This window comes from Fundulus heteroclitus, chromosome 19 (genome assembly GCF_011125445.2).
Source record: "Fundulus heteroclitus isolate FHET01 chromosome 19, MU-UCD_Fhet_4.1, whole genome shotgun sequence".
Taxonomy (NCBI): domain Eukaryota; kingdom Metazoa; phylum Chordata; class Actinopteri; order Cyprinodontiformes; family Fundulidae; genus Fundulus; species Fundulus heteroclitus.
In genome coordinates, this window is record NC_046379.1 from 6,689,377 (window position 1) to 6,710,294 (window position 20,918).

General features: G+C 41.5%; 2 protein-coding genes across 2 annotated transcripts; one reads left to right on the plus strand and one right to left on the minus strand.

Annotated features, from left to right (window-relative positions):
* Positions 1-4,270: 4,270 nt before the first annotated feature.
* Positions 4,271-9,194, plus strand: yy1a (YY1 transcription factor a). The gene is made up of 5 exons (XM_012864587.3): positions 4,271-4,917; positions 6,672-6,819; positions 6,988-7,048; positions 7,718-7,876; positions 7,974-9,194. The coding sequence occupies exons 1-5, from the start codon at positions 4,425-4,427 to the stop codon at positions 8,154-8,156; spliced, it is 1,044 nt and encodes a 347-aa protein (XP_012720041.1). The 5' UTR covers positions 4,271-4,424; the 3' UTR covers positions 8,157-9,194.
* Positions 9,195-9,904: 710 nt separating this feature from the next.
* On the minus strand, positions 9,905-19,615 carry tpp1 (tripeptidyl peptidase I). The gene is made up of 13 exons (XM_012864549.3): positions 19,527-19,615; positions 19,188-19,262; positions 17,944-18,083; positions 17,661-17,811; positions 16,176-16,297; positions 15,918-16,087; positions 15,614-15,812; positions 14,555-14,743; positions 14,022-14,094; positions 12,661-12,781; positions 12,409-12,570; positions 12,128-12,253; positions 9,905-10,885 (listed from the first exon to the last, which is right to left on the minus strand). The coding sequence occupies exons 1-13, from the start codon at positions 19,535-19,537 to the stop codon at positions 10,748-10,750; spliced, it is 1,677 nt and encodes a 558-aa protein (XP_012720003.2). The 5' UTR covers positions 19,538-19,615; the 3' UTR covers positions 9,905-10,747.
* Positions 19,616-20,918: the final 1,303 nt, after the last annotated feature.

Here is a 20,918-nt window from a genome sequence, read left to right on the forward strand (position 1 = left end):
AGTTTTGCTTTAAAGTCACTTTAAGTAAAACCTGGCACAACTCTCCCCTATTGCCAATCTGACAAATATGCTGTTCTAACAGAACCCTAACCCGCCGGAGCCGACAACCTACACCAAATATCCTCTGTGAACATCAATGTGCTGCCCCGAGTCCAAACAATAATGCTATTTAAGATGAGTGAGCAGAGTTACAGCAACTTCTGGGTTGTCATATGAAAAGCAGCCAGTGGGTTTTTGTTGCGGTAACTATATTTCCATTTGCTGACTGCATGCAAAAAAACAAACAAAAAAAAAACTAATTGCTTTGAATGTCACCCTGTGACGGAGAGAAACATTTATAATCAGATACCTTCTCTAATTGACAGATTCCCACAAGCCCCCCTCCACCCACTCAACTTCTTATCGCCTTAAGCCGCCTCATGTGCCGACAAACCTAAAAGGAGCGGATTCGCGCTGCAGGCAAGGTGTGATCTCAAGTTCTCCCCTCACCCACAGTAAGGGTGGGGTTGGAGGTGAGCGCTGTACACCTGCTCACATGAGTGTAACCTTCCTGTTGGTGTTTTCCACTTAGCAATAAATGGTACAGAGGGGAGGACTGAGGAGCTGACTGTCTCCACTCACCCATAAATGACATAATACCTTGAAGACCAGGATAGATAAAAGAAATAACAATAACAGTCATTGTGACCTTTGTTGTTTTTTTATTATTTTATTAGAAATCTTTGTTCCAAAGATAACAAACAAAATCTGACAGGTAAATGCATGCAATCTGTTCGTCTGATAAACCAGCAACCATTGCATTATCACAAGGATAAAAGGTGCGTAATATGCGTGTGATGGTGTTCATGCTCACTAGTCCAGAGGTGTTTCTAGAGGGTTTGTGGGGAGGGGGGGGGGGCTCTAATTTAGGTCTGCTCAGAAAAAAAATCTAGATCCTTAGGAATTGTTAAAACAATCGTCTCTGTTTCCAAGTAGCTAATTAGCAAAAAACAGCTATTTTAATACACAATATTTGGAAGTATTCGCTTTCTATCCTTCAAACACATGAATCTGAGGGGTGAATAATAAGTCCTTTGTTGCTGAAACATATTCAAATCTCCTGGGAAGGCTTCCCACAAGGTTTAGGAGGTTTGTTTACGGGTATTTCCAACTCTTCTTTCACATCCACAGCAACGTTGTGAGGTCAGACACTGATGTTGAACAAGAAGGCCTCTGCTCTAATTCATGACAGGTGTTTTGGACTTTGTGCAGACCAGCCAAGGTTCTCCCATAAGAAGCTCACACATCCATCTTTATGGGTTCAGCATGTTGTCATGATGGACCAAGGAGGGACCGAAGCTGTACCCAGAAAGATGAAAACAGGTTGGAAATTGTATTTATGTGTTGGAAGCTTTCAGAGTTCCTTTCAAATCCCAAAAAAAAAAAAAAAACAGTTCCACATAACAACCCTTCTGCACCTGGTGACACAGGGAGACCCGTGCTGCAAAGAACTAATCTGAAGGGTAGAAGAAGTTTGGAGGTTTGTTGCTGAGTTGCTGTCATTCACAACCCTTTCCATTTTTTTTTCACAATTTTTTTTACAAAGTTTTTTTGTTTGCTTGCTTGGGGGACAGATTTAGCTGCGGCCTCGGAAAAATGACCGGCGTGACCCAACACTGCTAGAACGTCCTTTCTTTTTAGCCACCACAAAAAAACTTGTGTCGTAGATTTTACAATCCTTTAGCTCCCATAAAGTTTTTTAACTGACTTTGTGTGACGAGTAGCTTTTAATCAGGGTAATCAGAGTAATGGGCAGAGGCACACAGCAAACGTCCCAAAGACGGGACTTTCATCGAGGACTAATGCCTCTGTACAACCAAAGTTCCTCTTTCTCTGTAATTAATTCTTCTTCTACTTTCTCGTTTTATTTCCAGTAATTACCTCTTTTGGCCGTCCAGTTACCTGATCTGATCACCTTGTTAATTTTACTGTTTGATTGATTGATTGATTGATTGATTGATTGATTGATTGCCAAAGAATTCCCATTTGCTAAATGCCAAATAATCAGGGAGAAATTTTTGTTTTTGCAACTTAGTTTAACTTTGATTCATTTGCTACTAACGTAAAATCTTTTCCTCCAGCACTTTTGATTTGGTTTGCTCACAATCTAACAGCTGTCAGAAAATGTCCGCCTGCGTTTGACAGAATCCACTCATTATGTCAGTCAGAGATAGAAAGCTTGTATAAAAGATGAATATTGCATTCAGGTCAAGATTTCTGGGTTTTTAGAACAGAATATGAGGAGTTTTTTATGGTAAAAATTGTCACAGTTGCAGAAGTATATGTGAACATTTGGAGTTTGAAGTTGCAAATGTTAACTGAGCTCAGACCCAATCCAACACCCTAGGTGACATTTTATATGGCGCCCTGCTCCATCTGCAATTTAGATACCCTTACAAGAAAAAACACAATAGTACTGTTTTTACCACTGTCTTTAATTCATAAAGTAACATATCACCCACTTAACATATTTTGTCAAATTACAAATACACAAAATCTGAAAAACAACATTAATACCCAAGCCAAAAATTAAATATCCTATAAATGAGTGAATACATAATAATAGTAATAAATTATAAAGGGTTTAAAGTTTAAATAACCACAGAGTTGGCACACAATAACTTTACATCTAAGCTATGTTTACACTGTGCAATAACTAACTTACATATAGACAAAGACGACATACAGCTCAACTGCATGTATAACTTTGTACAAAAAAAGGCATTTTACAGACCTATAGCTGTACTTTTTATCATTGCATCCACTACAGTGATCAACTATGCCATGCCGCCCCCCTCCTTCTCCTGCACTTTTCTAAGTTTTCTCCTAGCAAACTCATCTATAACTTTGGTATCATCATTTGAAGTGATATTAGTCGGGCTTTGTTTGATATTTACATCCGTGTTGCCTGTTACATTTTAAGAGTTAAAAGTAATAACTTTATTCTAATTAAATTCATGTTTTTTTTCTTCTTTATTGTGGCGCCCCCTGGAGGCCGCTGCATTGGCATATTCTGCCTGATGGGCCAGTCGGTTCAGACTGAGCTATTTAAACAACTAGTTTGGTTAAACTACTGTATATGGCAAATGGGCACAGAACTGCAGCCTTTACACGTTATGATAGTTAGTTTGGTTTTCTAAAATCCAGAAATAATTAATATACAAACTTTTTTTGTTTTGTCTTTGTGGTCAAAAACAGATGATGACATTTTTATTTTTGGGTTGATTATCTTTTCATGTTTAACTTATTAAAAACTAAAGATATCTGGCTCAGACAAATTAAGTAAAGCCTAGTTTCATCATTCTAAAGCAGGAAATTAATTCTGCGACCATATTAAGGGTTTCCTAGTCTGCACACCTTGGTCTTCTCCCTTAGAGGAAGGTGACTCGTGTAACTACACCGACTGTCACTGCGAGAGATGGAAATTACTTTGGTAATTTCCTGAACTACACAGTAACCTGTTTGTAGCATCTCACGTTTACTCCAGAGGTCCATTACAGTTGCCGTAGACTCTATAGACAAATATTATATACTATTTATTGTACTAATGTCTATGGCAGTTACGGCCTTCCTCTTAAACGATTATTATTATTATTATTATTATATATAATCACTGCACTTTCTATCATTTTTCAGTATAGTATTTTGTTAAAACAAAATTATATCTATATCTGTCTATTTATCTATCTATCTCCCTCTTTCTCTCTCTCTCTCTCTCTCTCTCTCTCTCTCTCTCTCTCTCTCTCTCTCTCTCTCTCTATATATATATATAATATATATATATATATATATATATATATATATATATATATATATATATATATATATATATATATATATAAGATATTTTTTAAATATATATGTACAATATATATTATATATATTATAAAACAAGAATTATATACACACACACATTTAAATAAATAAATATATATATATATATATATATATATATATATATATATATATATATAAAATAAGAAGAAGAAGATAAGATAACAATCAAGAAGGCTTTATTGTCACCATGGTGAAATTACCATTGAGGCAGACCCGGTTTAGGATGTACAGAAAAAAGAAAAAATGGGCAAGTAACATGCCACTCATGCACAGCAGATTTAGTACTTACTTATAATTATAATGCAAAATTATACATATATTATATATTATTAAAATCATCTACAACACACTACAGAAACTCCACTGACTCTTATGTTGATCCAAACCACGCGAGACTTCAGAACCAGAGCACTGTGGCGACGAGATCACAGTAGTGGAGAGTTGTTGTCGGAGTGGAAGGAAGGAGAGAAGTAGCAGCACTGGGGGGGAGGTGACAGCTATAATATTATATACAGATATATAAACCGGCAGAGGGAACCAGGCTTATCATGGCGTCCGGAGACACCCTGTACATTGAGACGGACGGGACGGAGATGCCAGCAGAAATAGTTGAACTGCATGAAATCGAGGTGGAAACCATCGAGACGACAGTTGTCGGAGAGGACGGCGAACAGCAGCAGATGATCGCCCTGCAGCCTCTGGACGACCCGCACCAGCTCCACCCGCACCAGGAGGTGATCCTGGTGCAGACCCGAGAGGAGGTGGTCGGGGAGGACGACTCCGAACTGCACACGGAGGACGGCTATGAGGATCAGATCCTGATCCCGGTGCCCGCCGTCGAGGAGGACTACATCGAGCACACTCTCGTTGCCGTGGCCGGGAGAAGCTCGTCCGCGGGCCGTGTTAAGAAGGGTGGAAGCGGGAAGAAAGCGGGCAAAAAGAGCTTCTTGGGCGGCGGAGAGATGGGCCGAAAGTGGGAGCAGAAGCAGGTCCAGATAAAGACTCTGGAGGGGGAGTTTTCAGTAACTATGTGGGCTTCAGGTGAGTTGACGGTGAATTCCTGCAAGCTGCTCATGTCGCTTTGTTCTCGCTGCGAGTGGGCCCAGCCGGGGCCTCGTCCTCGGCTTGTTGGACTCCTTTTCACGGCTCAGGGCGGCCGAAAACCCCCCTGAAAGGTGTTTGTTTTTATGGGAAGCCATGTTTTATGTGTCAATGGGCGCCGCCATATTTCCCCGGTCCAGAAAGTATGGCGGCCCGAAAAAATGGCGTTTATTTGGCCGACGAAGATGGCGGCGACAGGGGGAGCGGTAGCAGCTAGCTCCGCTGGGCCGCTGTGGCGCAGTTCAGTTAGCGGCAGTACGGGACGCTTTCAGGGACGCCTCGGATTTTACAGCTTCGGGGTTCTGAACGCAAGCCTCGGCTTCTGGGGCCGAAAATAAATCATGTTTAAATGAAAGAAAAAGCAGACTGGAGGTTCAGCTGTAGAGAAACGTTTTTACACATTTTAATTCAAATGGTTCACAGGAACACAGGGTTAGGAAAAACTATAAAAAACACAAGAAATGCATTTTGAAATTAATAAAGTAGTGTGGGCATCTCGTAATAATAGGAAACCATTAAAATGCGCATTTAAAGCAGATAGAAATGAAGTGATAATGCAATCCTCCCGACCGTAAAGCTGCAATAAACAGTCCCGTGTTTGTTTGTTTTAATTGGATCCCCGTTAGCTTCAGCATAAAAGCTATTCTTCCTGGGGTCCTCTAATCTTCCACGTGACAATACAATTTATTTCATCACATTATACACTATACGCACAAGACATTTACACAAAATTGAATACATATTTTACAATTAACGCCATTGATCACTAAAATAATAATAAAATAAAAATAATTTAAATAAAATATTGATACTCCAAATAGGTCTATATCAAAGAGTAAGCTAACAACAACCCTACAACAGTATCCCCTTAATTAAATTAACATTAACTGTTCGCCCCATTGCCAAACTGTACCCCAAATAAATTTCTACCTGTTGCCACATTGTCTTGATTTACTTAAATTGCAAGCAAGCAAGTCATTTCACAACTTCGCAAAGTGTGTTTTTGAATTCAAACTTTAAGAGAGCACAGCAGATGCATTTAGAACCGGCCATTGGTATAAAATGTACAGGAAAACTGTCTCAAATTAGTTTAAAATCGCAACAATATGGTTGTGATGAGCCAATGCCTCTGCCCAAACGTCTGCGATGTCTGCAGTTGCTTTTAAATTTGTTTAATAATAACAAAATCCAAGGTGGTGCAGCTGCGAAGACAAACAGTAAAGCAGATTTGAACTGATATCAATGCAAATAAATCTGGGGCTATATTTGAACGATCATCAGTGTAACATCTGACAAATATAAATGTAACAGAAACCGGATCTTTAGTGTTTTTGTGTTGCCCTTTTCCCAACTTCACCACCTCTAGTGTTTTTTTTTATTTTTTATATTCTTCCTGTGCAGGTTTCAAAGTGTGTCTTTGTGTGTATTTGTCAAACATTGATGTATCCATCCAGCCTTTTACTCAATAGATTATTTAACGCAAGAGTGTTTGATGCAAACTGATCCATTTCCCCTGTTCCCTTATGAAGATGTCTGTATATTTTTTTATAAATAAATTTACAGCATGCATCCTTATGGTTAGTTTGATTAATCTAACCCGTAATCCTAAAAATCTTAACCCGATCTAGTATTTGCTCGTTGCCTATCGCAGAAAACGTGATTTGATGATGATTTCCTGCTTCTTTCTTGCCCAGACGACAAGAAGGACATCGATCACGAGCAGATCGCCGAGGAGAACTCCCCTCCGGATTATTCTGAATATATGACGGGAAAGAAGCTCCCCCCAGGAGGCATCCCAGGCATCGACCTGTCGGACCCCAAACAGCTGGCAGAGTTTGCACGGTGAGAGCTCCTGCGAAGAATTGACAAATTGAAAATTCAGGGAAGGGTGACATGATGCAGACACAGGGTGAAGGCAGCACCGTTGCTCCTCTCTGGTGTTGCTTTATAATATGCTGCATTCGCTAAACCTCCATGCAAATATAGTTACCTCTTTAATTTGTGCTGCAGGATGAAGCCAAGAAAAGTGAAAGAAGACGACGCACCCAGGACGATAGCCTGTCCACACAAAGTGAGTTATCCGGTCGGATTCACGCACAGCAGTTCCCCGTAGAGCTGGGCGATAAATCGATTTAATCGATTAATTCGAATTTACAATTCTTTAAGATTTCATTTTTGGAAAATCTGGATTTTATTTTGCCAATACACTCATTGGGTTTCCATGAAGAGAACAGCATGTGATGCTGAATATATGTTTAGGCAAATGTATTGTCAAAATATTATTAAGTGGAAACTTTTTTTTTACCATAATACGAGGTACTTCATTTACTTATTTACTTTTTTTAACTTAGTTTGAAGTTCACATGTGCAGTGAAGCCTGTTCTTAGCTCAATGTGTAATACCACTAGCAGCAAATGTTTAGTTATATTTTCATTGTTTATAATGGCACGGCTGCCATCTTGTTTTACAAGCATGTTTCACAGCTTGTTTTTAGTTGCACTTTGAATTCAGGTCAACTCCCTGATGAAATGCTTGACATAAAAGCAAGGTTTTAAAATAATTTCTTTAATTTCTTTTTATGAAACAAAAAGGAGGAAAAAAATCTATCAATCGGGTTTGTATGATAAAATCGGAGATTTATTTTTTAATCCATATCGCCCAGCCCTAGTTCCCCGAGTCGCGTTTCTTATCAACGGCATGTTTCTGAGAAACGGGTCTGATCGTGTTTTTCCCCCCGCAGGGATGCACCAAGATGTTCAGGGACAACTCGGCGATGAGGAAGCATTTGCACACCCACGGGCCTCGCGTGCACGTCTGCGCCGAGTGCGGCAAGGCGTTCGTGGAGAGCTCAAAGCTGAAGAGGCACCAGTTGGTCCACACCGGGGAGAAACCGTTCCAGGTGAGTCTCTCTGTGTGTCTGATGCACATCTGGACAGGTGTGGGGCTGAAGTAACCCAGCCGATCGACCTTCTCTCTCTCTCTCTTCGTCTCTCCAGTGCACGTTTGAGGGATGCGGCAAGCGCTTCTCTCTGGACTTTAACCTGCGCACTCATGTGCGGATTCACACCGGAGACCGCCCGTACGTGTGTCCCTTTGACGGCTGCAACAAAAAATTTGCACAGTCCACTAACCTGAAGTCTCACATCCTCACACACGCCAAAGCCAAAAATAACCAGTGAGGTGAGAACCAGCAGGCGCGCCGGAGGACTGTAGCTCCGCCTGCCGCGCGGATGAACCGACTTGATGTTGCTTGGACTGCTTTTTCTGTGACATGACTCTTTGTATTGCATAGAAGATGAAAAAAAAAAAGAGATGAATCCCTTTTTTGTGAAGCTTTTGATAATAAACGGAGGTCTGAGGACGGGGGGGCTGCGTCAAACCGACCCGTTTGAGCCGGCCGCCCACACCTCGGCTCCCACCTGGATGGAATATTTTAGAGTTTCTTCTGATGAAGATGTTAATCCATGGATCTGCACCTGGAAAACCCTTATTTATACCTTTACACAAATGGTTGTAAATTTGCATTAATCTTCACCAGCTTCTTGTTTTTTTTTTTTTACTTTTCCCCACGTGTGCATATTGTACACGGTTTGATGTAATCTTTGTGGTCCGTACGCCAGCTGTAGGCTCCAAGGTTTCAAAGTTTGTTTCACTTCCCTTTGTTCTCCTTCATGCCACCGTTTCTGGGAAGAAGATCGGACAGTAGTGGCTTTTTATTTTTCTACAGCACATGTAGATCATCATGTGATTTTTTTTTTTTATTTTTTTTTTCCCAGTAGTTATTGATTAAATTGTCTCACAATTGCATCACTGATGCAGAGCGTGTGATTTGTGCTTTCAGGGGGTCAAACTCTTTTAGTAGGCTGCAGATCTGGTGAATAATTGAACCAATCAGGTCATCACAACTTCCGGGCAGATTTAACTGGGATGTGGGATCGAACTCAGAAATGCTTCGTATTCATACGTTTAACCAAGTTAAACTCAATCTGTGGCTGAGTGAGGGCTTCAACGGGCCAGGTTTGGGTTTAAAGCAGAACTTTAGGTGCCGTTCGATTATCCAGATGAAATGTTACTGGAATTAATAACTGCCTTGCAGCAAGAAGGTCCTGGGTTCGAATCCCAACCTGCTTGTTTAACTGCAGCGCTCACGTTTCAGCAACTGGTACAAAATTACATCATAGTTATGTTGTGTAATAAAAATGTTGTTTGGAGTAAGACGAGATGCAGGGAGAGCTTGTGAGAATTCACAAAAGAAATTAGTTTTCATCCCAGCCTAATGGTCCCAAATCTCCTGGAGCATCTTTACAAGTTTAAATGTTTTTTTTTTTATTTAGTAAACCTGCCTTATTTCAGTAATTTAAGCCAAACTACTTTATGCTTATTACACACCAAGTTAAACATTGTTTATGGGTTATGAGTTACAATTCAATTCCTCATGAGACCAACGCAGTACCGCTAAAATGTTTATACAGAGATGTGGGCAATCTTGAGAAGTACCTTCACAAAACAATTTATTGCTAGAAGTGAAGATAAAAAGTGAAATCCATTGCATGTCACAACCATTTAGTCACAGCTTCTACTTCAATCTTCCCAACACTTGTATGGGTCATAAATTATTTCTGTATTATAAACCTATTGGTGTCATTTTACGTTTTGTGTATTTTGTGCTCGATTTAGCTGTAAACTGTTATCACAATTTTAAACAATGCTTATGATTTATGATGTAGTTTTACTTTTTGAATCTAATAAATTGTCACCATTTTAATTTATTCAGGCACACACCATATTTGCTCCTTTTAATATAGTTTTTGTGGTCGTTCACTTCTCAAATTATTTCAGTCATACATTATTTACTACATAAAACAAATAAAGCTAAAAGATTTTTGCACAGTCAGGTAAGCTGTTAAAAACAACTCAGACATTTGCCTTTAAAGTATCAAAGTCTTTAATTTTCTTTATCTCGGCATGTTTTTTCTTACACAATACAGCTCTGACACTTTGGCATTTTAAATTTAATTTACACAGAAAAAAACCCCCACATATCTGATCTGTGGTTTTGCAACAAAAGGTGCATTGTGGGTAAAACTGCTGAATCATTTTAAAACCCACATATGACAGTGCATTTTGTTTATAGCTACAGCAGCAGCAGTTGAAAACAATGATTTAAAAAAAAAAAAAAAAAAAAAAAAAAGTGTTAAGCCACAAATAGTGTTCCTGTTTCATCTAAATCATGTGAAAGTAATTCAAACTGCCTGCATTTCAAGATTAACTAAAAAGGTTTATTCCATCCCTGCAGAGAAAAGTAAAATTTGATATAATTGTGTCCAGTGCAGTATTCTGACCTATGAGGTTTCCGTTTTAGCTGTGCAATAAACTGCTCTTTATATCTTTTGATCATTTTTGCATATCTAAAATTAAACAGATTCCCCGATTAAAAAAAAAAAGAAAAAAGTTTGCATATTTAAGAAAATACTGTTCAGTAAAAATGTGGTTAAATGCAGAAAAAGGCAGTAAAGCATTGATAATTCCAACTTAATCATTAAAAAGGGGACTCCTTGGCAGCTGTGATCCAGCAACTCTTAAACAATAATAAAAGGTTATTATGCTGCAGACTGAGTTTACATTTTAAATTTGAATGTGGATCATAAAAAAATAAAATAAACAGCAGCAACAGTTCAGAGTATGGCCTTCCCACTGTCCTGCCTTTGGCATCAAGCACCCCAGAGCGTACGTCAGTGCTTTTTCAGCTCCGATTGGTCGGTTCTGTTCACTAAGACAGCAGGGCAGCCAGTAGTGCAGGGTAGTTGGGCGTCCCCCAGCCAGTGACGGGGTCCCATGACGGCGCGGCACAGAAGCCTTTCCCTTGGACCTGCTCGTCCAGACAGCCCTGGTGACACCCTTCAGTTACCTGGAGAGAAGAATGGGCCTGTAATCAGCTGCAGGGTCTCTTTTTTTCCTGAAAGCACGCAACGTCAACGTATGATCCAGAAAAGAAAAAAAAAGTAAAGTTTTATTGTTTTAGCTTTTTAGTAATCCTGAAACGCTTCAGTTCAAGCAATATTAGTATCAGAGATGACCATGAGAACAAAAGGCAGTTTTCAGATCAAGAAGTAATCACTCCCCGATCCCTGCAATGACAGCCTTTCCAATATACCTGTGAAAATTCTCAGTTATCTGCGTCATAGAAACCACAAACGGGCTTAAACTGGAGACAACTGGACTTTCGTTCAGGTTTTCTGAAAAAGGTTTTTGACACCTATCCAGGAGTCTTTGTCATTTCAGACGACTCACACTTAAGCAACTTGCCAGATGCTAATCAGTGACCCACCTATCCCTGTCCTGGGTCGTTAGAAGCCATTGCTGTGTGAGTGGAGTACTTGGTCACCTGAATGTAGTCTTTTAGGAATGAGTTTCAAGCTGAAACCGCATTCCTCTCCTTCTGGTTAGCATTAGCTTTTCTCTTTAGACAAAGAAGGCCTCCTTCACCCCTTACTAACCCTCTGTTCAACAGAAACCATTTAATGGGCCAGCAGACGAGAAAATGCATTGACGAAAAGATTAAACTGCACAGCTAAGGCTTTCAAATTCACCACGGGTCCAATACAAGCCTCCCATCCATCGTCTTCTGCTTATCTGAGATCAGGTCATGGGGAAACGGGACCAGGAGAGAAACCCAACAACGTCCTCCACCTCATTCTGGGGGCTACAAAAGCGCTCCTAGGCTTGACAGGATATATAGACCCTCCAGCAAATTCTGGGCCTTCCCTGGGGTCTCCACCCAGTAGGAAGCACCAAGAAAACCTCCAAAAGGGAGCCACCTAAACCTCAACTGGCTCCTTTCGATGCAGACAAGCAGCAGCTCTACTACCTTTCGAATGGCGGATCTTCCAGTTTAGCTAAAGTAGAGGCATCACCTCTATTATCATGCAAGAGTTAGCTGTAATGCTATTGTCCCTCAGTAGCATTACAGCTAACTCCTGATTAGCGTCGATGGAAACTTTTGAGCGCTTTGGAGTGAACGAGCAAGGTGGATTTGATGCAGAGTTACTTAAAAAAAAAAAAAAGGATAGAAGCCGGATTCAGGACGTCAGATAATGGGCCTTATTCTTGAAACTGGACAAATAAAGCCCTTTAGACGGCTCTGACTCACGTCAAACAGGCCCTGTCCTTTAAGTTTGTAGAGGCGTGGGTTGAGGAAGCCGAGCGCAGGCAAGCCCTTCGACAGACGCTGGCCGTTGATGAGGGACAGCATGCCTCCAACCACAGGAGTCGATGCCTGAAAGGGTCAGGAATAAAAAACACAAATGAGTAAAGTTGCACTTTTAGAATTCAAGCCATCTGTAAATATTTAATACGCCAAATGACATCTTCCAATCTTCCCTCTTTACTTTTCATTAGCAGAAACTTTAATGACGTTTGGTTTATTTTTACCGAGGTTCCAGACACCCAGGGGATGGGCACCCTGTTGCTGACCACCCAGTAGTTATCGGACAGGGCGGCCATGTCTGGGTAGGCCCGGCCGCTTGTATTAAAGTATGACTGAGGAGGGAGAGTCGCCGTCACGCTCTTCAGGTACCCCTCCACTGCGCTGGCCTAACAAGATGGAAAAACCCAAAATACCATAACGCTGACATAAAACATCAGTTAACAGATGTATAAAGGCCGTATGTGTGTCATCTTTACCTGGTAGTCGGGCATCTTGAAAACATTGCTGAAGCCTCCTCCACTGATGTAATGTGTGACTTCATACGTTACTTTAAACGGGTTCTTAAAGGTCGTTCCTCCAACTGTTGTCACATAGGGGCTCAAAGAAAAAGCCACTTTAAACCGTCTTGATAACAGAAGTTGGTTAACGTTTTATTAACATAAGAAATGGCCACATTTCTTGAAGGTTCATATTTATCATGTTCAAACCACTGATTTCATTGTCTTTTGGCAGATTTGGGTCATGGAGCGACAAAGTGGTGAAAACTGATACGAAAATAATACGATGGTTTTAAGCATTTTGTGGGACTAAGAATCTGAAAAGCAACCTCGTTCTTTCGGCCCCGATCCATAAGCGATGATCATAGGAGAGGGTCAGAACATGGATGGACCAGTAAATGGAGAGCTTTGCCTTTTGGTTTCAGCTCTTTATTCACCACCACGGACCTGAGCAGCGCCCGCGTTACTGCCTGTTCCATCACTTATGAACAAGACGCCAAGACACGCAAGCACCTCCGCTTGAGGAAGGGATCGACCCAGAAGGGGTAGTCCGCCCTTTTCTGGTCAAGCATCTTTAACAGAGATTTGGAGGACTGGACTTTCATCTCGGCTCTGTTGGACTGTGGACCTCTACAGCTAGAAGTCATCACTGAATGCTTGATCATTCTTTGCGAAACAGCTCAAGCTCAGCCAGACTGGAAAGAGATCATCTTCAATCTTCATTCTTAACTGGACTGATGTCTGGACTTTGACTAGGCCCTGATCTAAACCACTCTGTAGCTCTGACTGTATATTTACTGTGGTTCTGCTGGGAGGTGAACCTCTGACAGGGTTTCTTCCAATAGTGCCCTGAATTAAACTCCATCCATCCTCCCCTGATTTCCAGTTTTAATCTCTTCTTCCTGAAAAAAAGTTGGTTTTCTGCCTGTTTATTTTAAAAACAGGTTTCCTGTTGCCACTTTTCCATAAATAGGTTAGATTTGTAGAGTGCAAGACTGATAGTTCTTTCAAGAGATTCTTCCACCTGAGCTCCTGAAGCTCCTCCAGAGTTACAATGGGGCTCTTGGCTACTTCTTTGATTAGAGCTCTCCTTGCCCGACCTGTCAGTAGAGGCGGACGTCCATATCTTGGTAGGTATCCAGGCGGTCCGTCCCATTCTCCATGTACGGACGATTGAACAGAAGCCTTGGGATTTTGTTTTATAATCTAACCCGGCTTTACTCTGAACCAGAACTTTCTCCCCAACTTGCCTCCCATCATGCTGCATTTCTGCTTGCATTGTGACGAAATAAACAAATAGGCGCTGTTCATGGGTTGAATTTCAGAACTCGGAGGCCTACCTGGAGGCAGGAAAACTGGGCCTGAACGTGTTCTTGTCCTTCCCCTGGTGCCTGCATCCAGCGCCGCTGTCACCTGAACATGAAACACCAGAGAGATGAACAGCGATGCAGCAGGTAGCCACGCAGCAGGTAGCCACGCCGCATGCCTGGCAGCTCGTAGCGTTTCATTACACAGATAAAGTAACAAAACCCAAAGCTATCTGGCGTCTCTTTGCAATACTGGGTTACTTTCAGTGCAGGTTTTTAGTTAACATGGTTTCAGTTTAAACAACATTCATCCCACGTTGACTTATGATGTGCCGTTTCTGTGAGGACGGGTTGGGAAGCTGTTACGTGTCGTTAAAGTGCAAAACAGCAATAGATATTTTACAAAAACAGGAAGTCCCACTTCCTTCACAACTACGTGTCACACAGATCATTCATCACATGACTACCCAATAACCGTATGACTAATCAAAGTCGTCCCACAACTTTCATGTTTTGCTGATGCTGCAGATCGGCTTGTTGGACGTTTTTTTTAAGCAGCTACTGACCGGAGGCGAAGAGCAGAGAGATGCCCCTGACGCCCGCCTTCATAAACTCTGTGTTGAGGCGCATCATGTAGGCGGTGGACAGGCTGTCCTCGTCGTCGCCGTAGCTGATGGTGTGAACCCAGGGCAGGTCAGACATGTTGCTGAGCAGGACCATCCACTGGAGGAATGGCTCCTGAGACTCATGACGGCCTGGAGACAAACAAGAAGAAGACTTAAAATGTGCAAAAACGTCAGCTGTTAGATGAAAAAACTGGTTGTTCCTTTTCCCCCCTTTATTGGTTCAGTATTTAATGTTAAAGCTGAATTATCATCATCTACACTTTTACGTGCAGATTAACGTTTTCAGTGTTTTTTTTATGTTGTTTTGTTTTTGTTGGATTTAAGCTACAAATGTCTGGATGTCCATTCCCGAATGAGCCGACTTGAGTTTTGATGTGAACACACGTTCTTTCAGTGAATGGCCGAAGAGAAACCAGAAGGTTTTTCAAACAGGAACAACTGAGAGGCGACAACATTAATATTAAGGACCAGTGGGTCTAACCGAAATATAATTTTACTCTTCACAAACCGTGAACATCAGTTGAGGCTGACGTGTGATCCAGATATTTATCCCTGTGGAATATTTTATGCTTAAAAAGAAAATTCAAGACATTCCTGCATATTCAATAACAAAATTATTTGTATTTCTGTTTTTATTTATAATAATTTACTTAATTTTATTCTGTATCATTTCTGGCAGAAGTGTTAATGTCGCAAACGAGACGTGAGACGGTGGCTTAAAGGTCACACCTCTAGGAGGGGTTTCCCTCTTCCAGTCATAACTAGATGAAAAACACGATCCATGTAAAACCGAGCGCGGCACGGTCGGGTAGGGCCAGTTGAAAAGTGGCTTGTTGCACAAAATGAGGTTATAAAGGGTTACAACTCAGCCTCATTTTAAAAAAACAATTTTTTTTTACTTTTGCACAGCGCCGTCTCCATCCACATGGCTGTGATGTGCTCTTAAAAGTCTGTAATTGGAGCAGCGGGCATTATTTGTGCCTTTGTGTTCTTGCAGACCTGGATTGGTGAAGACCCATGTGGAGACGTTCGCTCCAGTGCTCATGATGTACTCGATGTCCAGACTGGCCTCCAGCCCAGCTTTCCCTCCTCCCTGGGTGCCCACGACCCGATCCACCTCAGAGCGGTGCGGGAAGGTCCGACCAAACATCGCCATGAACTCGGCCAGGTCAGCTGGGTGGTAGTACTGCTCCAAAAACTGCAGGGAGGAGGAGGAGTGGAAGAAGTGAAGCAACGCTCAGAACAGCAGAGCTGACCCTTAAAGACGTCTACTGGCAGACTAAAAGGCTTCATCGGGTCAAACCTGAGCAACAGCCTGGCTGTTGTTCTGACCGGATCCCACGTCAGCCGCCGTTAGATTGTAGCGAGCCCTCAGGATGGCTGGAGTCACGCCGAGGTGCACCTCACCCTTAGACGGCCGATGTTTTACCCTGACGTCTTTCTCTCTAGGTGGGACACGGTGAAGCCCTCCAACTATAGGAGAGCAAAACAGGCCGTCAGAACCGATGCCGACCTACAAACACAGCGTGCAATGCTACTGAGCAGTTTATAGCCAAGGTACCAAAGTCCAGATGTTGGTGAACCTCTTCATGAACAGAATATGGAGCTGATGACCTCACGATGGACCGCCTATCTCTGACGTAACGGTGGAACCTACTTCCTGGAAGCAGCACCTCAGCAACCCTTAAAACAAAACAAACACAAAGACGCTCGCAAATCCACAAACATCAAATGTATTTATTTAGCGGCGTGAAAAAGGGTTTGGCCTCTTTATTTAGGCTTTTTTTGTCACACTTAAACGATTCACAAATTGTAATAAAAGACAATAATAACCAGAATACAAATGCAGTTCTCAAATGATGTCTTGAATGATGTGTGCGTGTGTGTGTGTGTGTGTGTGTGTGGAGGGGGGGGGGGGGGGGGGCTAGCCAAATCATTCTGATCCTGAGTAAAAAAGTAAATGACCCCTGGAAAAAAAAATCATGCAATCAACTACTTTTATGAAAAAGCCAAAACACAAATCCTGAATATAAAATTGTAACATTTTTTTAAACTAAATTTATTAACCTGGTTTTATTAAGTACAGTTCAGTATAAAAAAACATTTACCTTTTAGATAAGCTGGTATGAAGATGCTGAGGAGGAGAGGAGCTGAACTGAATTTCCTGCATGTTTTTTTTTTTTGCCCCATCATGCTTTCCTCACTTATCTACAGGTCTTTGCTATAAAAACCTGTCCAACTGAATCAGTTTCCTCCTCCCTTTAAGAAAGTCTCTGAAGTGGAGCAATTGTCAATTAATGGCACCACTGAGCGCTCATTTGCAACTTTTTCTGGGGGTTTCTTTTCAATAAACTCAAAGGAAACTTTGAATGTGGGGAAAAAAACTTGTCTCTTGTGTAGATATAACCGCCTCTGTGTCACCCTTTTCTTGCAAAGCCTCAGTGCGCTGCTGAATCTGTAGCCGTGTTGTTGCATTCAGTTGGGACACTCAAATCAGCCTACCATTGGATTTTTTTCTGGATTTACTCGCCAGGTGAACAGCTGCAGGTATGGGAGGGCCTGAGCGTTATTAAGCAGAACAATGACCCAAAACACACCAAGACGTCCACCTCTAAATGTCTCAAAAAAAAAATAAAGGTTTTGGATTGGCCTAGTCAAAGTCTGGGATTAAATCTATGCAGATATGCAGCAGCATGAATTTAACAGATGAAAAACCTGCCAATGTCTCATGTGAATGAAAGCAATTCTGCAAAGAGGAGTGGGTCATAATCCCCGCACAGTGATGTTAAAGACTCATTGACAGCGATCAGAAACGCTTGATGGGAGCTGCAGCGGCCAAAGGTGACAGAACCAGTTAAATGAGGTAGCTAACTATCAGCTCTAATCTCAGCTTCTGCAAACTGAGGCTCACAAATTTTAAAAAAATGTCTTATTCAATGCAAAAAGAGGAACTCTCTCACATGATGCAAGCAGAGCCTTTCCACAACCCTTATCTGTGTCGACTCCCAAGCGAGCGAAGAAAGCAGCTAAGAACAGATCTGCTTACTCTGCAGTCATGGTGCACTGTAAAAAGTCCTGAGTGCGAACAGTCCTGCAGTTTGAAACCCCGTGAGCCTGCAGCCAGCGACGCACCACCTTCTGGGTGAGCTCAGAGGGACGCACGAGGGAGGCGACTTCCTGCAGACTCAGATGTTTCCCTGCAGAGGATACAGCATTCGTCTCACACTTTGCTCTTTTGTTGGAGGAGACAGAATAAGGCTTGACATGCGTGCGCAGAGTTGTATTTAAAAAATAAATAAATAAATCATGCAGCATCATCAGAGGCCTACCATACTGAGCCGAGCCAGGGTCAGACACCAGTCTGAGCGTTTCCTCCAGCAGCTCAAGGTTCTGTTGCTTCAGGGCAAAGGTCAGCTCCACCTCCTCTGAAGGATCTACTCGACCAACATGGGTCCAGTCCTTCGGGAGCCTAAAAGAAAAAGATTAAAAAATACAATTAAAAAGGGCAAAAAAAACCCTCTTCAAATAAATTATTTAATGTGTCGCACCTCTGCTGAATTTCAAACTGGATAATAAAAACACAGATATATCTACGTGGGCTGTTACCTCCTCATATGAGTAAATACCACACCCAGTAGGGTCTAAACCCCAAATATTTCACCCAATGTCTGTTTCTAGACTGGGATCATAAATAGGAACAAAAGGCTCAACTATGCATCACCTGTTTTCTAGAATAATCCACAAAAGGAACTAAAACTGAGAGAACAGGCATGCTGGGAACTTTTAAACCCATTTTAGATGAACAGAAGAGTCCACTGTTGGTGGGACTGCATTTCAGATTCATACTGCTGTTGTTTTCGGGGGGTTTGAGCATCTTATTTACTTACACTTTATATTAGCTGTGTAGTTTGTGTTTTCTTTATATATTGTTAAATTTTATTTGTTGTATGTTCAACTGTCTGTGTGAGAAGGCCTCTTCTGAGATTATAAAAACCCTAGTTTTTGCATGAATCAAGAGGGTCTTTCCATAACATGAAGGGCTAATATTGGTTTCTCACACTTTATTAAACCTGGACAGTTTTAAAATGTAACAAAACAGAAAGCCATAAGCTCCTTGAAGAGAAACAAGTTCAAGATATTAGAATATTTAAAAACACTAATTATTCGTACAGCTGAGCTTTTAGCATCATCATTTTTTATTTTTTTATTTTGCATAATCCCCTCTGCTTTTCTGTCATCACATCTTGGTCTTCTGAGCAAATCCATACATTTTTGTTGAGAGACGAATTGTGCTGCGCCAGGCAGCTAATGAGAGCTAATTAGCCGACACGTTAAAGAATCTGTTTATATTTAAAAACAGAAACATAAACATATAAGCTTTTGAATTGGCAGGAAGTAAAAAAAATAAAAAAAAATTCCTCTGGCTTTAGGAAAATGCTAAATCATTTTGGTAAACGTCCTAAAACAGGAAATTTGCCCGATTTAACGTCAGGGAGGGAACAAAAGTAATGTTTAGCTATGAGGTTAGAACTTTATTATTATAATAAAAAAAAACTGAGAAGAGTTTGCTCACAGGACATCTTGGTCATACTCCAGGTATCCGCTGGAGACCAACGAGCTGAATAACAGAGTGATGAAGAGGAGCAGTCTGTTGGAGAGAAAGAGAATATTACATTTAAAAAAAAAAAGGAGCTTTAGGCGACTTTACAGCAGCCTAAACACACCCGGAAGTTTGAACTGAACAGATGAAAAGCCGAGGGCGGTCTGTGTTGCTGATTGACTTCCATCTCCTCCGTCAGAGACACATTCCTGCTTTAACCCGCCGGCTTTCAATCTGGGTCAGGTCAGACAAACCGAAGCCGAAGCTCCCATCCTGCAGCTAAAACTAACTACAAACACTCAGAGCGCTTACATGTTATTCATGGTGTCCTTGGTTGTTACTCCGGCTGGGAGCTCGTGTCCTCTTTATGGACAGCCGAGTCACGTGAGACCAGGTCACATGACTCCGACGTTTCATTTCTGTCTGAAAAACACCGACGCTTTGAACTTTTTTTCTATTTATCTTTAAAAAAAAAAAAAGCTTTACAGAGAGGTTGCAAAGAATGACGTCAGTTTTCACACCACATACAACGCAAAGACAGAAACCAAAGTTGTATTTTTTATTTATTTTTTATAAGTCCGTAGTACTCAAAGGAGCTCCACCAATCACTACGATCCAGGGCAACCACACATCTTGACATACAAAACAATGTAAAACCAAGTCAAGTTAAAGCACGATACGAATATATTGCAATAAAAAAAAGACAATTTAATGTGCAACGTGTCTCTACATCTTACATGAATAATGGACAGAAAAAAATCTGTTTTTATAACGTTTTGTCATAAGAACCTCCATGCAGAGAAGCTCTCTCTGAGTAAAAGTTGGCTGTAATTTTTAAAGAATTACTCCCAATAGGCATCCAATAGTTTAAATTTAAAAAAAACAAAAAAACAGGTTCCTGCAACTGGAGCTGCTAACACCTTTGCTGTTGGGGATAAATATTTTAGATTTGTCAAAATCAGTCCAAATACTTTTTTTTTTTTTTTTGCAAGGACTGAAAATGGGTCTAAGCTTAGAGATTTCATCCCTATACCTAATGGCAGTCAGGGTGCCATTATTTATCCAGTAGGTCTGTGTTTATCCATGGATATGCCTCCACAGAGACCAGCATTGTTCTCTGCAGCTTCTCCAGACCTGTTCACATCTGTCACATCAGCTCAAAATTATCCTGCTCTCATCTGTGAAGGGAACGGGGCACCAGTGCCAAAGCTGCCAGTTCTGGTGTTCTTCTGGCAAATGCCAGTTAAGCTAAATGGTGCCAGGCAGTGAGCAAAGGGGCCTGCTGGAGTATGTTGGGCCCTCAGGCTGCCCTCCTGGACGACGTTTCCAACAATTTGGTCAGAGACATCCATGCCAGTGGGCGGCTGGAGGTGACTGAACAAATCAGGAAGTACTCACCCTCTTTCTCCTTGGATAAAGGAGCAGATACCAGTCCTACTGACAGGTTAAGGACCCCTGATGGACCTGGTCAGCTCTCCTACAGTAACCGCCTGTCTCCTGAGACCGTGCAGGGAGACACATCAGACCTCCTACCAATGGTACGTGTAGATGAGGCATCCAGGTGGAGTTGGACTGTGTAACGTCTGTAAGGTTCGGGTATTGACTTTTGCAACCAATAATGACTCTGACACTTGTCAAATGGAAAATTGTTAAAAAACAGGAGGGGGAAACGATGCCTGTGGCCTCCACCTGCAAAACAGGTTG